Below are 26,000 nucleotides of genomic sequence, written 5' to 3' on the forward strand. Positions count from 1 at the left end.
AACCTTATGAAATACGAATTAAAATGTCAAGATGTGGAAAATACTGTTTTTTTAATGTTTTTTTAAGGTTAATTATATAAAAATGGTACTCCTTCAAATTTGTAAAGCAGAAAACCTGATATTCACTATAGCATTATGTGGCATCATGCACAGCAAAGCTAAATCCTAATTCTTGGCTTTTTTTGTTTTTTAATATTTGCAATCAGATTCTAATGAAACACTAGAAGTGACACTGAAAAGTTGCACTTACTAGAATCTTCAAAATAAGGTTAAAAACCACATAAATTACATCCTTTATTCTCAACGGACTACAACGAATTCAGAACACACTTGAAGCATGCTTGGATGACTTTTCGTCAGTTCTCAAAAGCAACAGGTGAAAAAAAAAAAAAAAGGGCTTTTCTTCTTGTTCCTTTATCTAATAAATATGTCCATCTGTCATCAGAGGACATCAGAAAAAGCTTACAGGCTTTCTGAGATACAGACTACAATACCTCAAGTGCTGCTTAAGTACATTTGATTTTCTAAACAACATTTTAAGACAAGAAATTAAATCTCATACTGTATGAGACAGATGTAAATAGGGCAAGAGTATAGTTTTCTGTTCCACAGTACCAAAGTTGGAGATTAAAAAAAACCAGCACAGGTGAAGTCTGAATAAGATAGGTCTTACAATAAAGAAATGTCATACTAATATGGCATGCAAGCTAGGGTGCTATATACCCTGATTCTTGGGAAGGCCTCTTAGGCAAGATGGAATGGCACAGTGTAACAAAGCACTTCTTGCTTGTTAGTTTGTTCAGAACTGGTTTGGGGATGTGTGTGAAACACTGAGCTGCAGCAAGATGGGATAATTATTTATTCTGGGGATTTTGGTCAGGCCTTAGGTTTACTTCACATCCCAGATTCTCAAAAACTTTCTTATTGACCCCTAAGATGCATGTTCCCTCCACTTTAAAACAATTTTTAATAAACAGAAACATACCTTTCCAGACACCATTGATGACTGCTAAGGAATGTTTATGCAGTTCTTCAAAAAGATAATCAACTCTATCATTAATTGTGGCTAAATAGTCAAGGAATAATACATACAGACCTTTCAATGTATCTCAGAAGTAAGAGGTAGAAATTTTAGGAGATATGTTTTATCTATATATACTCCTCTAACCTCCAGCAAAGGAGACCAACCTGCAGTAGTCTGAAGCTTCCCAGATTCCTAGCCAACTCAGTTCTAATGCTTCCTGGAGACAGAAGAGTCTTGAAGGTAATTTACGTTTTTCTGTGAGGCAACATATCTCCTTTCAAGAACTCTGAGCAAAGTCAAGTGCTGGGTCTGGAAGAACTCTGAGCAAAGTCAAGTGCTGGGTCTGGAAGAACACTGTAGGTAAAGTGTTCTGAGACTGCTTCTGCAGGCTTCTAAAATTTCATTCATTATGCATTCAATTATTTATTTGTTGTCTGAACCTCTTCATCAAGAGAACAGAAAAATTAATGAATGAGCCAGAGAGATCCACTCATCCATGAGCACTGGGCTAAATGCAGAGCTGCTTGGAAATTTTGCTACTGAAGTCCACAGGTACAGAGTTTGAACCACTAAAAGTAAGGGATAATTCTGTCAAATATAGCTATATGTGTTCAGTCTTGTACAAGACCACATGAATATTTATTAAAAAAAAAATAAACATTTTTCTTTCTATTAAAAGGTGACAGAGGTTACCAAAGAACATTTATTACTAATTTAACTGTGAATACCAAACAACTACATGATGTACCATTACCACAGAAGTCTAACTCATACTTAAATAACAGCTTCAGTAAACTCACAATTTTTTAGATAGCCCTTGATACTTTTTTTTAAAGCTGTTGGCCACCTGCCACCTCTTCTAATAATCTAGCACACTGTCACATTAACTTTTCCTCTGCTTTTCTTACAACGCTGAATATTATGTAGAGGTAAATACTTTTTCACCTACTTCTAGAAGTAATGTTGTTTTTGCATTTGTTTTGCAGAAATGTCCCAGCTAGAGTTGTGTTAGGTAGCATATACATATGTAGAAAATATGGGGAGCTGGTTCCCTTCAAGTATCCTGAAGGGAATTACATATCTTACATGAGTTCTTAAACTGAGCCCTCTGTTTTCTCCGATTGCCCCTCACACCTCTTTCCTCCAGACCTCTGTCCTCTTCTGTCTTTGTTAGCTTTATAGGATTAAACACAACTACCAGACCCAACTTCATGCTGCTTTTTTGTTTTTTTTTTTTTTTTCAAGCTAGCTTCTTGAAGTTACCCAGCTCTGATTTTTTCTGGCTAAGTATGTATTTACTTCTTTTCAGGTGCTGCTTGCAAAGGCACTTGGAATGTGTGTTACACAAATTAAAAGGGACAAGGAAATAATCAGGGAGAGGAAAAAATTCCTGTGGGTTTTATGAGGTTTCTCTCATATGGGATTTGGTTATTTCTTTTTATCTATGTAATTTAATTGTTTGGAGTATTATACCTTGAAGCTGTTTTGTGAGTCTTTAAGAATGAAAAAGATTTACATTGTTGGTGCTGTGTCTAATTAAAAGTGATTACAGTAATTTCCCCGGAGAGAACTAGTACTGTATATTGTTTCCAGGTCTTAACCAGCAAAAAAAATAAGAAAGACAGAAAGGCACTTTTTTTTCCCCCACAAAAAGGCTACTGGTGAGGGTTCCTTATGGCCTGCTTTTAACTAAGTAATAGGTTGATTTTAGCCACAAATAACACAAGCTTGTGTAACTTACCAGGGTATTGAATCCCAGAGCACCTAGAGCTTGTTTTAGTACAGCTAATTTCTCCCTGTTTTGAGGGTTGGCTGTTAACATAGTCTCTTCCAGTCCAGTCTGGCTCAGATACCTGCACAGAGGAAACACAGCATATATAGTATTTAAAAGGCTGGTGCACAATCAAACCTTTGAGTTCTAAAGCCAGCTTTACCTCCTAACCAGAGGTTTATTACAGATTTTTCTCAGCCTTAGCAGGAACAGTACCTGTGATAAAATATTGTGTATTTCTTTCCTTAAGCTTCTGTTTAAGAATTCCCCCTGTGCCCAGCCTTAGCCCTATGTGCAAAATAAAATTTCAGGTTTAATTTATACCACTGGCAGTTTTGCCATTCTTGCACTACCAGAGATTCTCCTTCAGAAGGAAAATTTTAAGAGATTCTCTGCTAAGTCTGACAGCTTTAAATTCCCCTCCTGCTGTCTAGGGAATAAATGAGCTCTTATGTGCCTGATCCCATGATGATCATTTGCCCCCTTAGCAGCTGAATGTGTGACAAGTACACTTGGCATCTTTTAGAACAAAGTAGTAACTAAGTACATAGACACTATAGTAAGTGTACAGCCCTTAAGCTGTTCTACTTTGAACACTGTGAAGCAAAAATAATTTTTACAAAACTTCCCCAAACCAATCATTAGAGGAAAGAAAGACACATTGGGCAGCAGCTAAGTTGGACAGGAAAAATAATAAACTAGTAACATAAATAAAGGAATAGCAATCCAACAATGTATTTTGGTCCTCTTGAAATATGTCTGTGGGGCAGATTTTAGAGTGTTCAGGTATCTTCATAATGTTGAAGTCACTAAGCATTAAGGTGCCTGAATATCTTATGGGATCTGATTTTTAATTATATCATAATGAGAATGTAAAAAGATGTTTTCTTTTATCATTATCCTTAAATTATCTTTGAAATTTACATTCGTCACACAATCCATAATCTTCACAAACATCACTTACATCAACAAAGGAATTCCCCACACTTAAATCAAAATACCAGCATTACAACAGCAGCAAAGGTGGACAATTTACACACACGCCACTCCTTATCCCTTCATCACAGTTACAACAACAAAAAATCCCCACAATTATTCTAATCTCTAATAATGTTCAGCCCATGATCTGTCATAAAGATGGCAGCTAACACTGGTTTAATTTCTGGCACTTCTTGTTCACAACATTATTCTAGTTGTACTATAGAGGACATACAGTTTCAACATAAAACCCTTATTACCACAGGAAGTCTGCCAACTCTCTAGCAAGCATGGTAGCTTTTGTAAAGGTGGCCTTTTATGTGAATGTGTGTAGCTTTTGGAAACACTTGGAAGACTTATTTAATATTTGTGCTTTTTCTAATTGATATTAAGGTTTATGTGACTAAATGTAGAGTGCGTTTTTTGCTGATTGATACCAGATTTACCAGTGTGGATTTCCATGGGAGTGATGATGGAGTAAGTTATCTCACCAGGTGGGCAGAGGAAGAATGATGGGGAAAGAAAACATTTGCCTGGGTGCATAAGCAATTCATGCACCCACAGGAATATGCAGTCAGCAGATATGTCAAGTACAAACAAGCCCCACATTAGCGGCTAAACCTGGTGAATTAACACAGCCTTTGAGAGTGTGGGTCTTTAAGCATCATTGCCAAGTTCTGCACTGTTTTCTTGAGGCTACTAAACCCAGGAATTTTGTTCAAATCAGGTAGATGCAAACAGCAGAACAGCTGTCCAATTAGCTAGAGCAGATGATACAAAGCATATGCCAGATTTATGATTGTTTTCTGGGTCATTTTTGAATTGCCTGTATGTTTCAAAAGGAGTCTCGAATACATCTGATACTGAATCTGGCATAGAACCTACAGGTATAAAGGTTAATCCAACAGAAAATTTTCCTCTGTTCTGAACTTCTTTGTGAGCTTCTAACAGTTCAGTGTTGTACATTGTGTCAGTGGCAATTTTGACCCATAATTAGGAGATTTCCAATGGCAGACACCATGCCTGTCCAATTGTCAAAATGTCCTATTGCTGAACAGCTAAATGAGGTGGAAGCTAAATGGCCATTTCTGCAAATCTCTTCACTGGTGTTATCCCTGGATAGTTCTTTGTCTTCCTCTCTGTGTACTGAGCAGGAAATACTCTTTCCTGTCCCCTGAAGAAAATATTGTATACTTCCCTTATTTCAGTTACCCCATTTAATTAGCTTATATATTACTAGCTTAAATATTATAATTTTTCACATAGTCAAAGTGCTAGTGGGCACTGTGGTGGCAAAAAAAGGTGTGTGAACACTATCAACACGGGTAGTGGCATAGCAAAGTGACCCAGATTGCTCATTGCCTTGAAGGAAAGAGCTGAGCTGTGATATGAACCAAATCATCACAGCTCTTGCCTTCAGCAAATGCACTTCTTGCTGATACAGCAGGGGGCAAACTGGGCACCTGCCAAACCAGATGCCTGTGGCTCCAACAACCCTTCCATAAACTGCAGCATCTGCTGGGACATGCCTGTTGGAAGACAGTCTGACTTTTCCAGAATAAATCTCCCAAAGATTTAATCAGTAGATGCACTGGTGCCCTTGGAAAGGACTGCAGTTGGACATTTTCTATGGCGCACTTGAATTTGGAATTAGTTTCCCCAGTCAAAGACAATTAAAATCTTATATAACATGTATATTATATTAAATTCTTATATAATGTATATAATGGCCACTCTTTTTCCAAACTATTTAAGGATTAATGAAATATGAAAACTTCACATCTAGCTATTATATGTTTATAACATAAAATATATGCAGAATCTATTGAAGGATGGATTACTGTAAAGACTACTTGGAAGCACTGATTGATATACTCCACCAAAATGCAGAAAATATACAATAAAGGACAGTGAGAATATGATATATACTTGCTGCAAAAAAGGAATCAGATTTTTCTAATTATTGTTAAGCTCCTTATACTCCCAAAACATAATAACATTTTGACAGAAATAGAAATTATTTCTTTTTCTTGTAAAGCAGTTCCCTGGTGTCTGTATTTCCTTTTTTTTTTTCCACTTTAAACACCCTGAAGATTAAAAGGTCTTGTTCCTCATATTAATATTGCTACTATAGCCTATTTATGCTCAAGAAACAGGTGCCAGAACCAATTTTAAATTGTTGACTCTGCTACAAAAAGTAAGGAAAGGGGAAAGGGATGTGTTACAGAGCAGAAGTCCTAGTAGTAATGAAACATTCTTTCATTGCAGATACGTCATTATTACATAAAATGTAAAAGCTTGTTTCATTATGTATAGTTTTCTTCATATCTGTAGTGCATTTTTGTCCTTTGACATTCAAGTGGGCTGGATACAAATGTTATTGCTAGTGATAAAGTGGGATTTAGCTGCTAAAAAATTCCATTGTGGACCTACCATGGAGCTTTTAGATATTATTTTTACTTAATTTTTGTTACTGCAAATGATAACCATAGTTTTTATGAATACCTAAGCTGTTGTTAGAGAGTGTGTACTGTTCCTATAAGTTTCCAGCCAGGTAGTCTTTCTTCAAATACATAACATATATGGTGACTCCTAAATTCTTTGTTGCTGAAAATATTAATGAAAGAATTACCACTGCTATAGAATCCAGCAGTGATGTTCCATAATATCAGGTCGATGCAGGCCATGTACCAATTGTGGACTTATCATAGCTTTATTATCCTTACTTGCATATCTCTGAAGGCAAACTCATTCTAAAAAGCACATTCACATTATCTTACTGTAGCTTTAGAAAAAGATTCTCAGATTTTGGCTGAAGCTGACCCTTTTAATTGAAGTAGCTGCTCAGACAAATGATATTTCTACCTCTAGTATAAAAGTAATTATCAAACTGTGTAGGCAGTTCTAATAATTAACTCCTTCCTACTGACGTTCTAACTATTCCCTTAAATGTGACCATATTGACATTTGCATTGGACTTGTACTCTTGGAAGACAGCTTATCAGCTTATAAAAAATTTTTAAGGACATGTGATGTATGACTGTTTCTTAAAAAAAAAAAAAACACCAAAAATAAACAAAAAAAAACCCCCATAAACAAAGCAAAACAAATCAAAACAAAAAAACCCTACCAATAAACAAAATGGGGTTCTTTTGACAAGATAAATCAATAACTGTGGTAGACTAAAGTCACTTTGATTAAAGCACAATGCTGTATCAGACAAAAAATTTCCTGAAAAATGGGAGAAACTATCTACTTAGTTTTTTCTTTCTGAATTTTCTCCTAGGAGTTCTAATTTTCAGCACTGTAGCATTATCTTCTAGTGTCTCAAGGGAACAAACAAACAAAAAAAGACTACTTAGAGGACAAAACAATGGCAGAAATGTTTAGGTGTATAGCTTATCTTAGTATACAGTTTTTCAACCATCATTCCAATAACATCAAAGTTAAAATTTTCAAGTAGAAGTTTGACTGGTGGGCCCAAGTATATTAAAAAAAAATACAATTGCACTAAATTCTTTATGTAATAACTATCCATATATGTCAATATCTTACCTGTTTAGCTTACCATTCTTATAATAAATGTTACATATAATCATAATTTGCATTATTCAACTTATACCTGCAGTAAAGTTTGTAATTTTCTATGTACATCTCAAGTATGAAGAAGAAATACATAGGAACAAATGTCAGCTTTCCAATACTGAGTATTTGTGTCACATACATACTTCAAAAACTATTTATTCTATATTACTTTATACTATCAAAAACTATTTTTTACCCTACTGGTAAAAATCTCTCTACGAAGTAATAATATCTGCTTGAGTGATTGTACAAATAACAAGAAGCTGAGAATAAAAAGAAAAGTTTTAACTGATAGTTTGCAGCTCTGCCAAAAACTTAGCAAAGCAATATTTGATTTGGATTGAATTTAAGTTAATTTATTTTCTTTTGAACTGCAACCCAACAACATTCAGTATCAAACAAAGTAATCTTCCTTATTCAACATAAACAAAACAAGTCATTTCATTTCCTTACAAGAACAGCAGAAGGAATGAAAGTAGAACTCACAAAATGATTACAGAAGGTGAAAGTGTATTTTTATTCTGTTTTTCTTATTTGAGCTGTTACATTTTTACAAAATCTGGGATGAGATTAAAAAAACCAAACCAAACCCAAACAAACAAAAATTTCAACCACTAAAAAAAAAAATTACACAAAACCAACCAAACAAAAAAGTTCCAACTTTGATAACTTGGAGATTTATTTGTGGAGAGGGTAACCCATTTCTGGTTACTGTCTCATAGTCAGCATGACCCACAGAAAAGATCAGGAGTTTCCCCACTTGGTGTGCCAGGTAGTGTGTTTCAAAGTGAATTCAAAGCATCTACAGCATGATGGGATATCCAGTGTTAATGTTTCCTGTCCAAGGTAAGTGCTGCAACTTTCCAGTTAGCTCATGCTAAGGCAGAAAATCTTAGCACAGTGCTCCAGAAGTTTCACCTTTTCCAGTGGGAAGCTCAAGAACACAGGCAGCTTCCAAAAGTAAGTTTTTCTTGATGTTTTGAAGCACAGTCAAAAAAACCAATTACCTTTTGGTCCTGGATTTGCTCTTCAGTCTTGAAATTTGGCTATAGATTTCAATGAATCTATACACTATAGATACACCTATAATCATCAAAGTCTACAGACAGTGGTTATCAGCATTTCAAAGGGAGATCTGAACTGTTGATGTATGTTACATAGGGAACTTTTCTATCTCTTGTAATTAAAGGTTGGCAACTAAACATCATTTTGCATTAATCCATTTCTTTAGATAACTACAATCATAATATACTTCAAGCTGTATTGTTTGTAGTTGTTAAGTGGGAAAAGAAGACCTGGTTGTGCAGTGCTGACCACAGAGATCCCAAGGCTTGTCGCAGGGACCCTGCAGTAACCTTGCTAAGGATTGTTATAAAGTCTGGTGTTTCACTGACAGAGTATATAAGGCATTACCCAAACACTATCCCAACACCTTAATACTGTGTATTTGAAAAATCTGAGCCTTGAAATGTTCAACTGTTCTATAACAACAGCCACTTTATGCTATGTACCTATGTACTTCGCTGCTGTTCATCATACAGAAATATCTGTTTCATTACAGTGGTTCAACCCATAGCTGACAGAGATGCTGGCTGAAAGAAATCAGCAGCTTATCATCCATTTCATCAGAAATTCCCTTTTGTCAGGACAGTTAAAGTTAGGTTCCAATTAAAGGAGAAAAGGAAGCGTGTTTTTGCCAGATGGACACTTCTTTTCAGAGGGCTTTCCTGAAGTAAATACATTCTGTCATGAATAATTAAGAGAATTCTTGGCAGGATTGTATCATTAAGTGGTTCTAAATCAGTACAAAAAATTAAGATAAAGCCCTATGATGAAAGAGAAGGGATTTTTTTTAAACATAGCATCTAGCTGCTTATTACTTGACTTCTTTTCTGACAGAGGATGGATGCTGACACATCCACATTTCATTGAAAACCTCTTAGGTTTAATGTAAGGGAAACATAATACAAAATTAGTTGCTAGTCTTGAACTGTATTACAGCTGATAAACCCATGCAATAAATGTTTCTTCTGCTAATAAGGATTTCATTAATCACAGTTAACCTCTTCAGTAAAAAAGTTCCTGTTACAGGCAAACCCCTTCATTTTCTAATTGCTTAAACTCATTAATAATCACAGAATCACAGAATTGTCATGGTTGGAAAAGACCTCTAAGATCACTGCATCCAACCGTCAACATCTTCTGCCCCCCAATTAAATGAAACAAAATAAAAAATACATATATATATATATATATATATTTATTTAAAATCACTACACCCACTAGAGCATGTCCTGAAGTGCCTCATCTACATGGTTTTTTAATATCTTCAGTGATAGTGACTCCACCAGCAAACAATTTACCCATTTGAAGTCTCACAGTGCTCAGACTAGAAATGAAAGATATATCTTTATTACAAAAAGAAAAACGGAAGCAATGGGCTGGGTATGGTTATTTAGAGAAAGTGTCAGAGATCAGACGAAAGCACATTTTGTCAAGGTATTAAGCTGAACACAAAAGAGTACTATGAAGATGTAATTCAACTAAGAACAATTATAAGGCAAAGGGATAAATGAATGTACAGATTCAGGACAGGTAAAGCTGATTAGGCAGTCGATCAACAGAAGAACATTTATCATAAACTAAATGAGAGTTAAGTATGCCTTGATATTATAAAAAAAAAATCATAATAATTAACACTCCTAATTACATATGCCTGTATAAGAGGCATGAAATTTTTAGCATGATAAAGCTTCTACTGGGGTATTCTGGTGGATTTTGGACATCTCATTTCAGGGATATCAGAATTAGATAGAAGACATCCAGAGGAAAATAATATAAGAATATATCCAAAGAATTATTCATTAAAGGAAGTATACAAAAAACTGACAAAGACAGTGTAAAGAGGAAAATTCCTACAGCCCTGTAAGTCAAAACTATGGACATGGAAACATCACTATTTTACACAGCTGATGTGAGGGACATAGAAATATGATAGAGTATGAAACAGATCTTAGAGAAATGAGCCAGTTTCAAAGAGATGTAAATATGATGGTACCATAGTAGAACTAACATACAAGTAAAATTTCCAACACTTTCTCCATCTAGATTTTGATACTGCATTCCTACCAAGTTTGCAGAAGATATCAAACCTGAGGGGACAGCCAATATGCTGGGGAGTAGGTCTGCTCTTTGCAGGCTGAAGGAATGGGCCAACAGGAACTTCATGAAATTCCTCAGAGACAAGTGCAGAGTCCTGCAGCTGAGAAGGACTAAACTGTGGCAATGACAGAGGCTGATGAGCTGGGGAGCAGCTCTGGGAAAAAGGTACTGGTAGGTCTGAGGGCAGGAGCTGGCAATGAGCTTGGGCAGAAAAAATGGCCAGGGCCATCACCAGGAGCACTGCCAGGAGACTCAGGGTTGTTTCTTCTTGCCCAGCCCTCCCTATTAGAGCATCCCCTACATATTGCAGCCAGCTTTGTGCATGCACACTCTAACACTATGCACAGAAGACATTGCTAAAGTGAGGGGAGATCAGTGAAGGGCCATCTTGATGGTCAGGGCTGAAGACATGAGGTGAGAGGCCTGTTGAGTGAGCACATCTTGTTCAGCCCGGTGAAGGAAAGGCTCCACAGACACAAACATCCTTAGAGTTTTTCAAGAACTGATTGGACAAAGCTCTGAACAACTTGATCTGATCTCACAGCTGGCCCTGCTTGGACCAGGCAGTGTGCTAGGGACCTCTTGAGGTCCCTTTCAATCTTAATTATACTATACGAAACACATAAACTTATTTACCAGATGTGTTCAGGGATTATTGAATTTCATACAAACCCAGTAATTTGCCCCCCATAAAGTAGAGGTCATATTGTTGGGGTCATTACCTTGACCCTTGGACAGTCTCTAAAACATAGAAATTGAATATGGCTCTCAGAGCCACAAGATAAGCGTGGACAAGTAAGTTTCATTTAGAAATCTACATTGTTTAAATCTGACTTTGTTCTAAAATAAGAATAATCTTGAACATTGGAGCCCTCGCAAAAGATGAATCAAAACAGGAAAAGAATGTATGAGCACTGCAACTCCTCTGCTTAGGTCAGCAACCCTTTTCACTGATTTATCTAGTAGTTAAAATAGTATTATCATTTTATGAGGAGAAAATGTCTTCTCACCCTGGAAACAAATATTTGGATAACCCCTTCTAAACAGTCTTTCCTTTGGAGTATTTTAGAAAAATTAAATGTTAAAGAAATTATATTTTCAGAAAAAATGATATGAACAATTTACCATCAGGAAATTTCCTGCCACTTTGATCACCTTCTATGAACAAGGAAACAAATGAAAACTCTTTTAGTATTTTTTTTTTAATAGCTTAAAAATATCTGGAGAGATACTACTACTGGTAAGTCAGAGGATTTCTGTAATTTAAAAAAAAATATCTAGGGCACAGGGAAAAAGAAATGAAACTTAGGAAGATACCCCACGTAAGCTGTATCAAAATAATAGTCAGAATGTGTGCTCTGACCATCACCAATATCTCCAAGCTAATTCAACTTCATTTTGCAACTAGACAGTAAATGGTTTGTTCCTTCCACATGAAATTATTCATTTGTAAGCCTATGTGTCATTTCTCTGCTATTAGGATTTCTAGGATTTCTCTTAGCTAACCCCTAGTGAAACAGAATAGTATCAACTGCTATTCTTGCCCAATTGGCCACACTATCTGGTAAATTTATTTCGCTAAAAGGACTTCAGGATTAGTGGATAAAGAATTCACATGGAAGCAACAAGAAATAAATGTTTAACAAAAACAAAAGACTAAATACAGAACTCTGGATCTATGCTTAATTATGCAATACAAGCCACTGCAGGTCATTTTATGAATGAGAATTCTGATTTCTAAATTTTTTACTATAATTCCTTTATTCCTATCACACAAATTCTTAATATATACTCATTAATCCCAAATAGCTATTAAAACTGAGATCCTGGCACTTCATATTTATTTATAAGAGCTAGAACTTTTTAGTTTTCCTAAAGAACAAAAAAATCGACACTTCAAAAAAAAAATCATACTGAAGTCATGTGGAAACCTGTCATGCAGTAGTTCTCCAAAACCATTTCACGCTGTCCAGTTAAAGAAATTCAGACAGGAGAAATTAAATCAGGCTGTTTCAAGATATCACCTACATCCTTCATCTTATGCATCCCTCTCCTCTCACACAGGGGTATCAAAATTCTTTGTAATTGTGGTGAGAGGCAGGAAAAAGAACTGACTTGTCACTTGCTTTGCAAGCTTGTTGAAAAGGCAACTGGTAGGAAATACTGTGCCTATATTCTAGAGAGCCCTTCACTTAGACTGAATGGATTCAGATATACCTGTTGAAAGCTTTCATAAACTTCTGGTGTTGGAAGGACTTTTTTATTACAGATTGACCTTAAGTAAGATGCATAACTAAAAAATACACACAGGTATCCTCTCAGTGCTAGCTCCTATAAAATGTTGCATCGGTTGTTCTGAAAACAAACATAGATCATGCATTTCATGATATCATATATAGATCTTTCAGGCCACTGGAGCAACAAGAAAGAAGTTAGATTTTTTTTTTTTAATTATTATTTTTTTTTCCTGCCAAATTTGAATGTACTATGAAGTAGAATAATGTTTTATTCCACCACAGTATATCATCCCAATTCAACAAAACATTTATGTGTGACTAACTTCAAACTTGTGCTTCGTTTCAGTTGAATCTTAGTATCATAATAAATGTTAATATGAAGTACAATGAAAATTTTAGATCGAAACACCATTTTGACCTTTGATTCACTACAAAAGAAAGGCAGATGCTATGTTTAAATGAGCCAGGAGGAGGTGAGTAGCATGGGAGAGTTAGACTTCAAGCTACCCTAAGCATTGCTTACATAATTTCTAGGCTTATCACCATACCATATCATTTACTTCAACAAAACACAATTCAGTATTACACAAAGATTTTGCACTATAGCTGTACAACCTGGGTGTAGCACAGAATGTAGAATAAGTGGGGCTGATTACCTTATACCACTGCCCCAACACAGGGTCAGTGGCTTTGGCATGGCACTATCTGAGGTGTCTCTGCTACACCCTGCAAGGAGCCCCACAGACTTACCTTTGCCTCTACCTGTCTGTATATAAATTCTAAAGCCAAACCAATTTTAACTGGACTGTTCACATTACAAAATCTTCATCAATTGATGCTTTATTGCTAGAAAACTCTCAAGAGAGACAACATCACAGGCGGATGAAGCAGTATCCAGGTCCCAGCTCTCCCACAATCAGTATGCATGTTGTGGGTGTCATTTAATGTAGCACTGCATTAAGAAGCATGGATTAACAAGCTAAATCCCTTCCTTCCTCTTATTAGTGCTGCCCAATGAACCATATACCTCACAGTCATGTGAAAAATGTGTGGCTTTTGCCTTTGCAGTCTCCATTCCTCCTTTTCACCCAGCTCAGGATGAAATCAGTAACCCTGATTAAGCACCATGGTCATCACCGAAAATTCAGCAGTATCAGATCATTTAATTTTCACTTTAAGTGGAAATAATTTTATATCAGATATGTATTAGTGGCAGACAAAATATAACTGTTTATAAACCAGTTTTCTTAAAACTGGATCAGTTTACTCTCAGGAATGAGATAAAGACAAAGCAAAATAATTGGTATCATTGCAGTAAGTGACATTTACAGAACATGATAATGAATAGCTTCTGGCTTTTTTCTCTAAGGAAAAGGGGAATATTTTACTGCCTTTTTTCCTTTTCCTCTAGCTTTACCACCTATTCCAATCTGAACAAATTTTACATCCTTTGAAACACATTACACGGTAGCACTGAGCTGGTATAACTGCTAAACATGTAAGTGCTCAGATTTCTGCTCATGACTGGTGCAATAAAGCACCAAAATAAAGCGCCATTTAAAAAACAGAAATAATCTTGTTAATGACAAGAGGAAAATATGAGAATAGTATTAATAAATCAATCATTGCACACAGATTTGATGACAGACAGAACATAGCTTTTAGTTTTCTAAACTAAGAAAAAACACAATAAGATAGATCTTTTGTAAATGGGTTTCAGCACAGAAAACTTATATTAGCCTGGGTGTTGCTCAGCAAACAGCTTCACTTGCACATGCTCAAAAGGTAAAAAATTCAAATGAATCTGTATATGTACCTGCCCTATGAAGGGTATAGTTTTTTACAGACAGTGGATATACTCAAGTGGAAAGCAAAGAAATACAGCTTTGACTTTATTCTCAATATGCCAAATGTCTTTAGGCTAAACTCAAGTAAATTTTTATTTTTTAAAAATTATACTTATACTGCTGTGGAACAGAAGATGAAAACACATTAACAAGAGAATGTAAATCCAGGATAATTTCATTAGAAAAAATAAATGAATGCACAACAGAAGTGTCTCAAAATAGAATTCTTACATTAAAATAATAAAGGCAGTACACCTTGCAGTGCTCTTTCTCTGACTCATATAATTCAGTATTTTGTAAGACAGGACCACTTAGGAAATCATAATTCTATGAATGTTAACTTTACAAGCAAAATTTTGTAGTTGTAGGCTAATGATGATTATGATGATGATAAAAAAGTAGTTAATATTGAGCACTGCTGAACATATAAAGAAAATAAGTCAGTTTGCATGCAAGTGCAAACTGGTCCAGTCCATGTCCTGAAATGCTTTCCCAGTGTATGAACTTTGCTCCTACAGCCAAGAGCAATTTTGTATTCCTGTGTTCAGACTTTGGCACTAGTTGCCAGGTAGATGTCATTAAGTTTATGAGCTTCAAGGCATTTCTCCACCAGTGATTGCTACTTATAATATGCTGATTCATTAAATCAAACTTACTGGGTTAAGAGCCACAGTATCAGACCCAAAATTTTTAAAGTGCTGTGGGTACCTGCTTATAAATTTCACCAGTATCCAGTTAAAACATTGATAATATACTTCAAAATTATTTCATATACATACTGACTGTAGCTCATGGATCAGTTTCAGATCAGCTGATCCACAAGCAGCCCTCTTCTTCCCTTATATACAAGTAAGGCCATGTGTGTTCAGGAACGTATACTAAACAAGTAATTCTGAACACTAAGATCTTTGTAAAGCCCTTTAACCTGGCAAAAAAAAACCATTAAGCCCCTCAGCCTGAGACACCAGCCACTCTATTGACTTGAAATACCGATAAATATACGAAATTTACACAAGAATTAGACTTTTTTAAGGGGTACTGATATAATTAATTAGTCAGTAACTATTATTTATCTATCACGGGATAAGGAAGTTTCACACAATACAAGCATATGAGTTGGCCCAGTACCCTACTTTACACAGTTGTTTGACAAAGCAAGAACATTATTCTTTCTGCTTTAAATGGAGCAAACAAGCATGCTTTTATGTATGTTATCTATTTAGCAATCCATCACCACAATCATTAGTGGCCATCCATTAATGAAAGCAGAAGGTCCAGCTTTTTTCTACAGGATACTGAGTACAGGGATCTTACAGAGAATTCCTGGATGCTCTCCCATGCACAGCAAGTTCTACCTTGCCTCCTGCCCTGGAATCCATTTTTGTCTCGGGTCTGTTCCAAGATGACCAAAAAGGTCAGAAGAGGATGGATGTGTGTGTTTCTCAGAATCTTCTCAAACCTCTCATGGATGAAAACTTAAAAGTACTTTTGACCTTATATTTCCCATGGTGTCTTTCATTGCCTCTCAGAAGGCAGAAAGTTTTAAAGACTCATAGTATGCTCAGCTAACTTGAATCAAAGTTTACAGGTTGTACATTGAGAATTCATCAAAGGGCTGCATCTAAGCAAGTTACTTATATGTTGAAGTTACACCGACTTCAGCTGTTTAAAAGGAACTAGCCTTCCCAAATCAAGAGAATTTGCAGATTTACTTCAGTATTACTCTGGTTTATACATCCCAAAAAGGACAGAGACTCTCTATTGAGTCCTATTGCTAAAATCTACGCTGGGGTTACATATAGGGATTTGCATTTCATGGAGTTTGGTTCTGTAGACAAGCTAGCTTTGTATCCAAGCAAATTGTTTTCTAAGTAAAATAATAAATAAAATAAAATAAAATAACACAGAAGAAAGATAAGACCAATACAAATTACGGATAAGATCAATACAATTACAGTAGCCATTTTTTGCACCCTAAGATGTATGAAAATTTGGAAATGGAAGAGATTGGAGAATATTATAATTGTATGTTTAAAAATCACGCTCAATAACAAACTACAGAGCCACAGAAATTTATGATATTCCCTGTTGTCTCTGTTTAGATTTAAGGACCAACCAAACTCTGTAGTATACACACTCATGTTAAGTTCATCACAGTGACTATTTTATTAGATACTGCTCCATTCCTCTTAATTGCTACCTGTTTGAGGAGTCCTGTTTAAACAGGGGATTAAGTCTGGAAACACAGGAAATAAAAATAATGAGGATGAAAATACAGTGCTAAAACAATTATTGAGAGCATGATGGACACCGGAAAAGGACTGAAGGTACAAAAAGTACAGATGTACTCTAATAGTGAACCTAATTTCTCTAGCTGTACCTGAAATTGAAGAATAACAAAGGACATTCTATCATTAAAAATAAAAAATATTCCACTAAATGATTTTCCTATTTAATATATCAATTCAATTACTCAATTTTACTGTGAAAGGCCACAGATTTTGGCCTTTACAATTTTTTAAAACTGTTCTTAGTCTTTGTAATTCTCATCTTGGGTGAACAAAACAGATCACGAAACTGGCATTAGTGTAGCAGCCCCAAAATAAACACTGCAATTACTGTGTAAGTTTAATACTATGCTGCAACACGAGCTTGGTAAACTGAATTCCACCCATTTAATGATTCAGTTATGTTAAAGTTGCATAAAGGTTAAACCAGAAATTAGAAGGTGCCAGCATTTGTCATAAGCCATAAATTAAACTTCTCTGTAATTATGGTTACAAGTGCAGTTTGTTTTTCAAAGGGTATTTCTACATTGTTTCGGTGCCCTTTTCCATCATTTTAGTCAGCAGAAGTTTAGTCTACAAAGACCATCATTTAGTCCACAAAGTTTTTCATTTCAGAGGACTTTCTTGATTTGCACAGTTCTTTGTGCAATCTGTATTTGCTATTTTTCTCACCTCTATGACTGCTATTCAAGAAATGTTGAAACTTCAAATTGGGTCAGTGGAGGCCTCATCAGCACACACAAGTTCCAGACCCAAATGGCCTGTTAGGAAGAACAGAATTTCATATGTTTCCTCCTTGAAACACTCTGAACTCCACTCAGTTCTCACCATGGTGTCTCCTTGTCTCATCCAGAGTTCTGTTCAGACAGAACTGATAAAAATACAGCTTTACCTGATTACATAGGCTAAAAGCTTTAAGCAACTGTGAAAAGCATTAGGAATCCCGAAAATCCTTGTACTATTTTACATCTATTGGCTGTCAGTCAAAGGACTTGAAACTTATATATATATACATTTATATAGAAACTGAACTTGAACCTCTTTTTGTTTACTTTTGATATCAATCACTGAGCACATCAAGTTCGATATGGCTTAAGTTCTACTGTGCTAAGCTGCAGCATTAACACTTTGTGCCATGATTCCAAGAGATGTGTCATAAACTAATTGGAGATAACCAAGACCTATATGTAGAATAAAGAAGTTCCAGAGACTGCCTTGGTAATAGGTGATTCAGTGTAAGATACTCCTTCACCATTCTGTCCAGCATTATGTTGCATAAAATAATTTTTAAAGCCAAGACTGATGGAGCTGACATTTTTAAGAGCTGTATAAAACCTGAAATTCTAATGTCTTCTGGTCATCTGTCATTAGCCATCAATCAATACAGAGTTAGACTGGTTACTTGCATGAGTTTAGAAAAAAGTCAATTTGAGTAGTTAAATTTTAACTACCAAAAAACCAAAACCAAACCAAACAAAAAACAAACAGAAAAACCCCCATAAAAACAAACAAAAAAAACCCCAAAACCAAAACTAAATGTTCAAATCCAGCAGGAATCAGAGGAAAATGAATGGCACTAGCCTGACACAGTCAGGCTTAACTTCAGTGTAGAGATCATTTTGAGTGATTAATGAAAGAAAGCTATGGTACACTTCAGGTTGACCTTGCCTCACTTTCCCAGAGAGGTTTGGGACTATGAAGTGACTGTGAAGTTCCTCTGGTGCAGTGAAAAGTTCAAGCCAGTTCAGAGCTCAGTGATTAAAGTAAATTCAAACATCAGTGAAAGGTATCATCCCTCTTAGATCTAACATGAAGTGGAGATGAGCTGGGTTCAATGACTGAGGCTTCCATATGCCAATAACAATTTCTTAAATGACCCATTCCTGACTGGATATTCATCTACAGTAATTGTATCAGGATGATTCTTAGAATGACTTTTGAAATATAAATTGCAGAACTATATTATAGCTTTAGATTTATGCAACGTAATAGCTAAGTGGTTTCAGGAGCTGAATCCACCGACTTTCCAATCTCCCCCCACATATGAGGTGATTATCATCCTAGTAAAGTGCAGAGATATATTTTGTGCTTAAACTAAAAGCCAAATGAGATCCTCTACCATTTTTATAAGTGAGTAATCACATCTACTTTTAACCTAGGGTTTCTAGGGCAATTTAATCCCTTGGAGCTACATCCATTTTCAGACTGACATGAAATACTGGTGGGCTGCCTTAATAGTTGGCACTTAATTTCTTCAACAGAGGACTAAATTTAACATCTCTCTCTATAGAACTTCCATAGATCTCTAGAGATTTCTTTTTTTCTAACAAAAGGTTGAACCCAGCTCAGAAACTTTAGGTGTAAGATACCGATCAACAGAATTCACAATAAATTGGAAAGTTATCTGGATCATGTTGAATCTATTTTTGTATTTTCATTCTCCATTTCAAGCAATTTATTCTGAACTGTATTTTACTGTATTTTTAGTTTTCTGTTAAAACTAAGACAGATATATGTTCTCTCTTCAGAAGGCTCTATGGATCACAGTGTTCTTAATTGCCAAGTTTGTTTCTTTCTCTTGGATTAAATAGATTTCATTTTTTTTCCTGCCTCCTACACTTCATCTTTAATTTCACACCCATTCTCCTCTTATTATTTTCAAGTGTTTCCATATAATATGTTACCCAAAGGAGACAAAAAAGACAAAGCCTCTCTCTCAATCAAAGACAATCACAGCAAATCACACCAAGTCAAATGAATTAAATGCAAGTTTGTGGATTAAAACTAAATATGCTGAAGTAAATTGACTAGAGCTATAAAAAGGAAAAAGTCTTAGTGTTTCGTATGGTGTGGTGTTATTCTGTTCCAAACTGCTTATTGGCATCAAGAGAAGGTAGAATACCAAAGATTACTAGGTATCTGAGCTCCTTTATGAGAATATAGAAGTAAAAGGAGTGCCTTGGCTCTACCGTACCACTCTACACAATTTATTCCTTAAAAAAAGATCTGATTTGTTTATTTACACAGAGTTCTACACCTTTGGTTTGTTAGAATTATGATGGAGAGGAAAAGAGTTGTTGAAAAGAGAGGTAATCATAATGAATGATTTCTTTACCGCTGAGATTCTGCCAGTGAAGTGCTGTACATCCTTTGATATCATTCAATCAATATGTATGAAGAATAATACAATGAAGAGGGGATTGTTAACATCAAATGAAAGAAAATCCCCAGAGGAACATGAGTTCAGATATACACCCTTGAACAAAGCAGATTTTTTATAGCATTTATTCTGAAAGCCAGACAAATATGAAGTGCACTTGGGACCAAAGACAAAGACACCGAACTAAGTGTCTTTGTTAAATAAAAAAATACTATTAGATTTTATGTAATTATTTTAAAACATCATTTGAGCTGTATTTTTTCTTAAAGATCCTTTGGGAATAAAGCAGTAATGCCAAAAGCAGCTAATATCAAAACTGGAATGAATAATTTAAACATCAAAATGCAAAGCTAAGGTACCTCTGCTTTCAAGTAGTAAAAATACTGTTTCGGATATCCTGACATGTAATTAGAAAGAAAGTGTGGAGGTTTGTAGCTAGCTTAACCCTGAATTCAAGATGAACCATTCAAAACAACTGTACAGATAGATAGTCAAAACAAATATTGTGAAATGAAGTTAATAACATAGAGGTATACTTTATGCATGAAGTGTAGGTATCTGAAAATACAAAAATAACCACTTAATTTGCAAGATAAAGTAGATAACACAGATGAAGATTTAATTCTTGCTTTGAAAATCTAAGCTGTGATCCTCATTATATCTTCTTTAATTGCAATTTTAACGGCCTACAATGTGCCTTGTAGGACACAACTATCCACAAATCACAGGAAGAGGGGTTAAAAAAGAGGAAATGTGTTAATTTTTCAGAAATATACTATATAATATTTACTTTAATGCTGACACTGATGTTATCTGTTTCCTGAATATTAAGGTGCACAGTGATAGCTTAGGGAGGAAATATGATCGAAGTGTTCTATCATCCCTGCCCTGTTAAAAAACATTGTAAAATTTCTTAGCATCTCTATACTAACAGGCTGCTCAGGGTTGGTATAATTTTCATTTAAATATCAGGGTCTAAGCCTAAAATATGAGAGACTAAGCCTAAAAGCTAAGCTCGATAGGACTGAAACACATGAATAAGAAAAATTAGATTAATTGGATCATGGAGCAACACTTTAAAAAATCAATATTGGATGCAAATACCACTCAAATTTAGCTACACTTTCTTGTACTTTTTATCTTTGATATATCTGAAAAAAATGTATTGTAAAATGTTACATTATAATGAGATAAAATTATCACTTTATAACACAAGTTTTTTAATACAATATCTAATACATTTTCTGGTGTCCATCTTCAACAAAACTGATTCATGATTATTACCATCCAGCATGCAAAAACACACATTAGCCATTTACTCATGTTGCCAATTAACTTTTCTATCTTTGAAGTGTAAAGAAGCACAGTGATGCTTGAAGATCATGGTCCAAGAGATAAATAGATCCTGAATTTCAAAGAAAGAGCAGGACAAGAAAAAGAAAGCCAAGGAAAAAAGAAAATTCTTGTTCATTTCTGGGGAGGAAGAGGAGTAAAACAAGGTGAATAACCTAAAGAATCTATTTACTCAGAAAACTTTCTTGAACAAGGAAGACAAAGGAACAGAAGAATGTAAGAATGTAAGAGTACTGTAGTAAAGACTACTATTAGGTGATACACATGGTAAGTGGAAGCTTAAGTTATACCAGGGCAGGGAAAAACATGTTAAAGAGAACAATGTGAAAGCACATTTTGCAGGAATATGCATATGTTATACATGGAATAAAGAAGGTTCAATCTAAAAAAAAAAAAAATTAAAAATTGAGACACCAATAAATACAGGGTAAACAGGAAACTAATAAATGTTAAGCAGCAAAAGTAAGCAAAGCAAAGCAAAACAAAACAGAAAAGCAAAAGATAACAGAGAAAATTTAGACAATTCTTTTGATGTTGCAATTATTCTAAGTTACAAAGATGTAAAAGTCTCCAAAGCAAGTTTAAACCTGCTCCAGAGTATCAGGCAAATATATCAGCTTCTAGTCTCTCCCTTTCCTTTCTAGTAGCTAGCTGGTATAGTGCTCTCAGAACTCTCAGGAATCTAAGTAAAAAGAATAGCCCCCTTTAATTTTTAATCTACAGATTTTTTCCTTAAAATGGTTGTGAACTAAATTTTCACAGTGATATTGTATGAAGATATCAATTCAAGGTATACTACTTTGAGACACCTAAGATAGAAGAAAGAAAGAAAAAAAAAATCAGCACCTTGTTTTTGAACTTCTAAAAAATATTTTTAAGAATTCTAATAACCCCAGAAAATGTCTAATAAATTATTTCAGAATAATCTAAGCTTCACATTTCAAATCCTTGGCTGTTATAAAAAATGTTTGGAAGCGGAAAAATAAAATAAAAATAAAGAATTCAGTTGTGTTGATACCCAAAGTTGTGCAGATACCCAAAGCCAGGCAGCTTTTTCTCAGTTATATTTGCAAGGTAGATTTTTTATAGAATAATCACACTATAATAATTTGAAAATTAACTTTCTACTCAGCATTAATTAAAAAAAGTATGTTAAAGTAAAATAATAGAAAAATTATCAACTTCAGATACTGCTTATGAGAATTACCTATACACTGTCATCCAGTCTAAAATTCCTTATCCTTTGTAAAAAGCAAGTGCACTTCTAATTTTTGAAGGTCTTGGTTGCTGTGCAAGTAGGGTGGGCAGTGCTAAGAACAGGAAAATGACTCAAAGAAAGTAGAAACAAGTGATAAGTTATCTGTATGATCTAATGCAAGATAAAAAACAGGTTGGGAAAAGAAAAGGAAGTGGGAGACTGATTCAGGTTTTTCCTCTTCACTCACATCTTTACTAAGAAGTTAAATGCCAAAAGATCCATGGCAAAAAAATCTTAGGGGTGACAGACAAACTATGAATCATTAGCTTAACTGCTGCTAAAAGATTAGCCATGTATTTAAAATGTTAATTAAGCAAAAGATTGCAGTCAATATGATAAAGAAAATACATATACTGAAGAAAAAAAATATATACAAAGGAGAGTAATTAATATAGAACTTTGAAGATTTATTTGCTGTTGTTTGATAATGTGGGAGAAAAAAAAATATTGTTCGTTAAATCTTATTTAAAACTGATGAAAGTTCTTTAAGGAGTCTTTAAGGTTCTTGAATGTCCTATGCCCCCTGAAGGGTTTAGCTGCACGGACCATGCAAGCAGCCTTGCTTGGCTCAGAACTGCCTTTTGAGCTCAGGTCTTGGTACTGGCCTGATCTGGGGTCAGCCACGCCTGTGCCCAGCCACAGACATTTCTTTTTCTTCACCTGTGGGTTTGTGTCTGAGCCTGCTTTCCTCCTCTCCCCATTCCCATAGAATCATAGAATCATAGAATTGGCTGGGTTGGAAGGGACCTCAGAGATCATCAAGTCCAACCCTTGATACACTACTGCTGCAGTTACCAGACCATGGCACTGGGTGCCACATCCAGTCTCTTTTTAAATATCTCCAGGGTTGGAGAATCCACTACTTCCCTGGGCAGCCCATTCCAATGTCTGATCACCCTCTCAGTAAAGAAATTCTTTCTAATGTCCAACCTAAAACTCTCCTGGCACAACTTAAGACCGTGCCCTCTTGTCTTGCTGAGAGTTGCCTGGGAAAAGAGATCAACCCCCACCTGGCTACACCCTTCTTTCAGGGAGTTGTAGAGAGTGATGAGGTCTCCCCTGAGCCTCCTCTTCTCCAGGCTGAACAGCCCCAGCTCCCTCAGCCTCTCCTCATAGGATCTGTGCTGGAGTCCCTTCACCAGCCTAGCTGCCCTCCTTTGGACCTGCTCCAGCATCTCAATCTCCTTCCTAAACTGAGGGGGCCAGAACTGGACACAATACTCAAGGTGTGACCTCACCAGTGCTGAGTACAGGGGCAGTACTGAGTACAGGGCCAACTCCCTGGGTAGTGCCAGACCCCACTGAGCACTCCTGGACCTGCTGAGTGTGGATGTGCCAGGAGGGGGAGGGCATTGCCCCAGTGCCACCTTTGCCTTCCAGCTGCTCTGCCCAGGTAGGGCAGAACCTGCCCTGGACCCTCTCTGGCCATGACACAGAACTGCCTACAACCTGGTAAAGGCACTGCAAACTCACAATGCAAAGGAGGCCGAGCTAAACTATTGCTAGCATTTGAGAATGATTTCTAGGCTCAAAAATCTCAGTCAGTAGGATTTCCTTGGATGTGTCTGAGAAGACACAATATTTTTTTAAAAATGTAGAAGCAATAGATTGATGCTATTTGCACTGAAGAGTTAAGGAAGGGGTGCGGTCCAAGTGGAACTAAAGGGACTTCACCCTCATGGCAAATTTAGCTGCAGGGACACTAAGTATGAATAACTCCTATCATAGTTTTCCTACCTACCATCCTGTGCCCATACCTCCCACAATGGAGAAGCTGAGGAACCTCTGGGTGTGAGCTGTACCTTCCTCAGTTACTTAAATATGCTGACCACCATTTCCCTGGAGCTGTATTCTGTCAGCAAGGCCTGAAAATACAGTTGAAACTCAACAGGGAAGTTTATAAAGCCTCAACACTAGACATTATTGGGGACAGACTGAGAATTCTGGTACAGTTAATTTACACTGAGTTTCAACACACAAAGCCTAATGTCAGTTTGGAGAAGTGATGTAACTTGGCACTTGATATAGAGATGATTATTCCAGCAGGACTACCACCTGTGGGAAAAACTGATGTAACCCAGATCTAGTGATCCTATTCACAGTATTCTGATCCAACCAATTTTGTAAGGCAGATTTAACACTTGTTAGGTATTCCCCCTAGTCATCAGAAAGAGATATCAACAAAGGGTAATTTGTGAAACAAAGGAATCAAAAGGGTATTGTGTAACCACTTCTGTTAATTTTTATAGACGCAGCTGGGCTTTATAGGGGTACTAAAAGTTTATATCAATGCAAATATCTAGGAGAAAAAATGTGATCTGTCAGGCTTGAATACAAGGAAAGAGCATGTAACATCAGAGGACTGGTAAGTCCCTAAAATGTCTATTTTCCAATTATGTAGAATTAATACAAAAAGCAACATTTCTCTATGAATTTACCTTTTACTATTAGACTGCCACAGCTAAATTTGCTGAGCTAAATGGCACAGCAGTGGAAAACTGGTATTTTCAAGGCTGATATTTCTTTCTATTGCATTTTAAATAAGAAAATAATCATAACTGGAACGAAAAACAGCACACAAAGATAAAAGGAAAGGAAAGAAAATACACAAAGAACAGAAACATACAATGTCTTCCTGCTTTTATATCCAGTGCACTTTTAAAAAAAAAAAAGAGGCTGCCTCCTAAGTGTGTGATATCGGGGAAAGTTGGAGTAAGCAGCCACTCACAGTCTTGAAAATCCTCCTCTTGTGCTCTTGGGTGTGAGGGAAAGGAGAAGTTATGATCAATATGAATGATGTTAGACTAATCACTGTTTTGCACACATTGTACTAGTTCTTATTAGAAAAGATGATGACTAGAAACACACAAAAAAATCAGACATAAGCCTTTGTACTTAATTCCTCTGAAAAATCTCTACTAGAATCTTTCTACACAATTCACCTTCCCTCGATGGAGTCTCTAAGCCCCTTTTGAAGATTAACCTTATTCTTGAGTGTTGGGAAGGTATTTCCACAACCACCAAGCAAAGAGGTTCTGATCAGTTTAGATCTTAATGAGAAATTCAATCACTTCACTAAAATTACTACTTTATCATTGAAATGAATTGAAAGTTTTCATATTGAAAGTGAAGAGGGCACCTGCACTGAAAAAAAAAAAACTGTAAAAGAAGATACACCAGTCTGATGAAGTGATTTACAGATATTATTGCAAAGGAGTTTCAGTGCTTTTTAAGGAGTGGAGGGAACAGCAGAGGCAGAGAGAACACACACTACAGTGCACGTCATTATTCTATGAGAAGAAGGAAAGTTTTGTGCTTCTGGGAACAGCAGTCTGAA

At 35.8% G+C, this 26,000-nt stretch overlaps 1 protein-coding gene across 1 annotated transcript in view; it reads right to left on the reverse strand.

Moving 5' to 3' along the window:
• MYO16 (myosin XVI) overlaps positions 1-26,000 on the reverse strand; it is a 285,335-nt gene that overhangs the window by 118,404 nt on the left and 140,931 nt on the right. The window contains exon 17 of the mRNA XM_030458595.1: positions 2,766-2,877. Coding sequence (XP_030314455.1) covers positions 2,766-2,877 — 112 coding nt within the window. The remainder of the gene's footprint in view (positions 1-2,765; positions 2,878-26,000) is intronic.

The sequence above is a fragment of the Calypte anna genome, chromosome 1, assembly GCF_003957555.1.
Source record: "Calypte anna isolate BGI_N300 chromosome 1, bCalAnn1_v1.p, whole genome shotgun sequence".
In the NCBI taxonomy this organism is placed as follows: domain Eukaryota; kingdom Metazoa; phylum Chordata; class Aves; order Apodiformes; family Trochilidae; genus Calypte; species Calypte anna.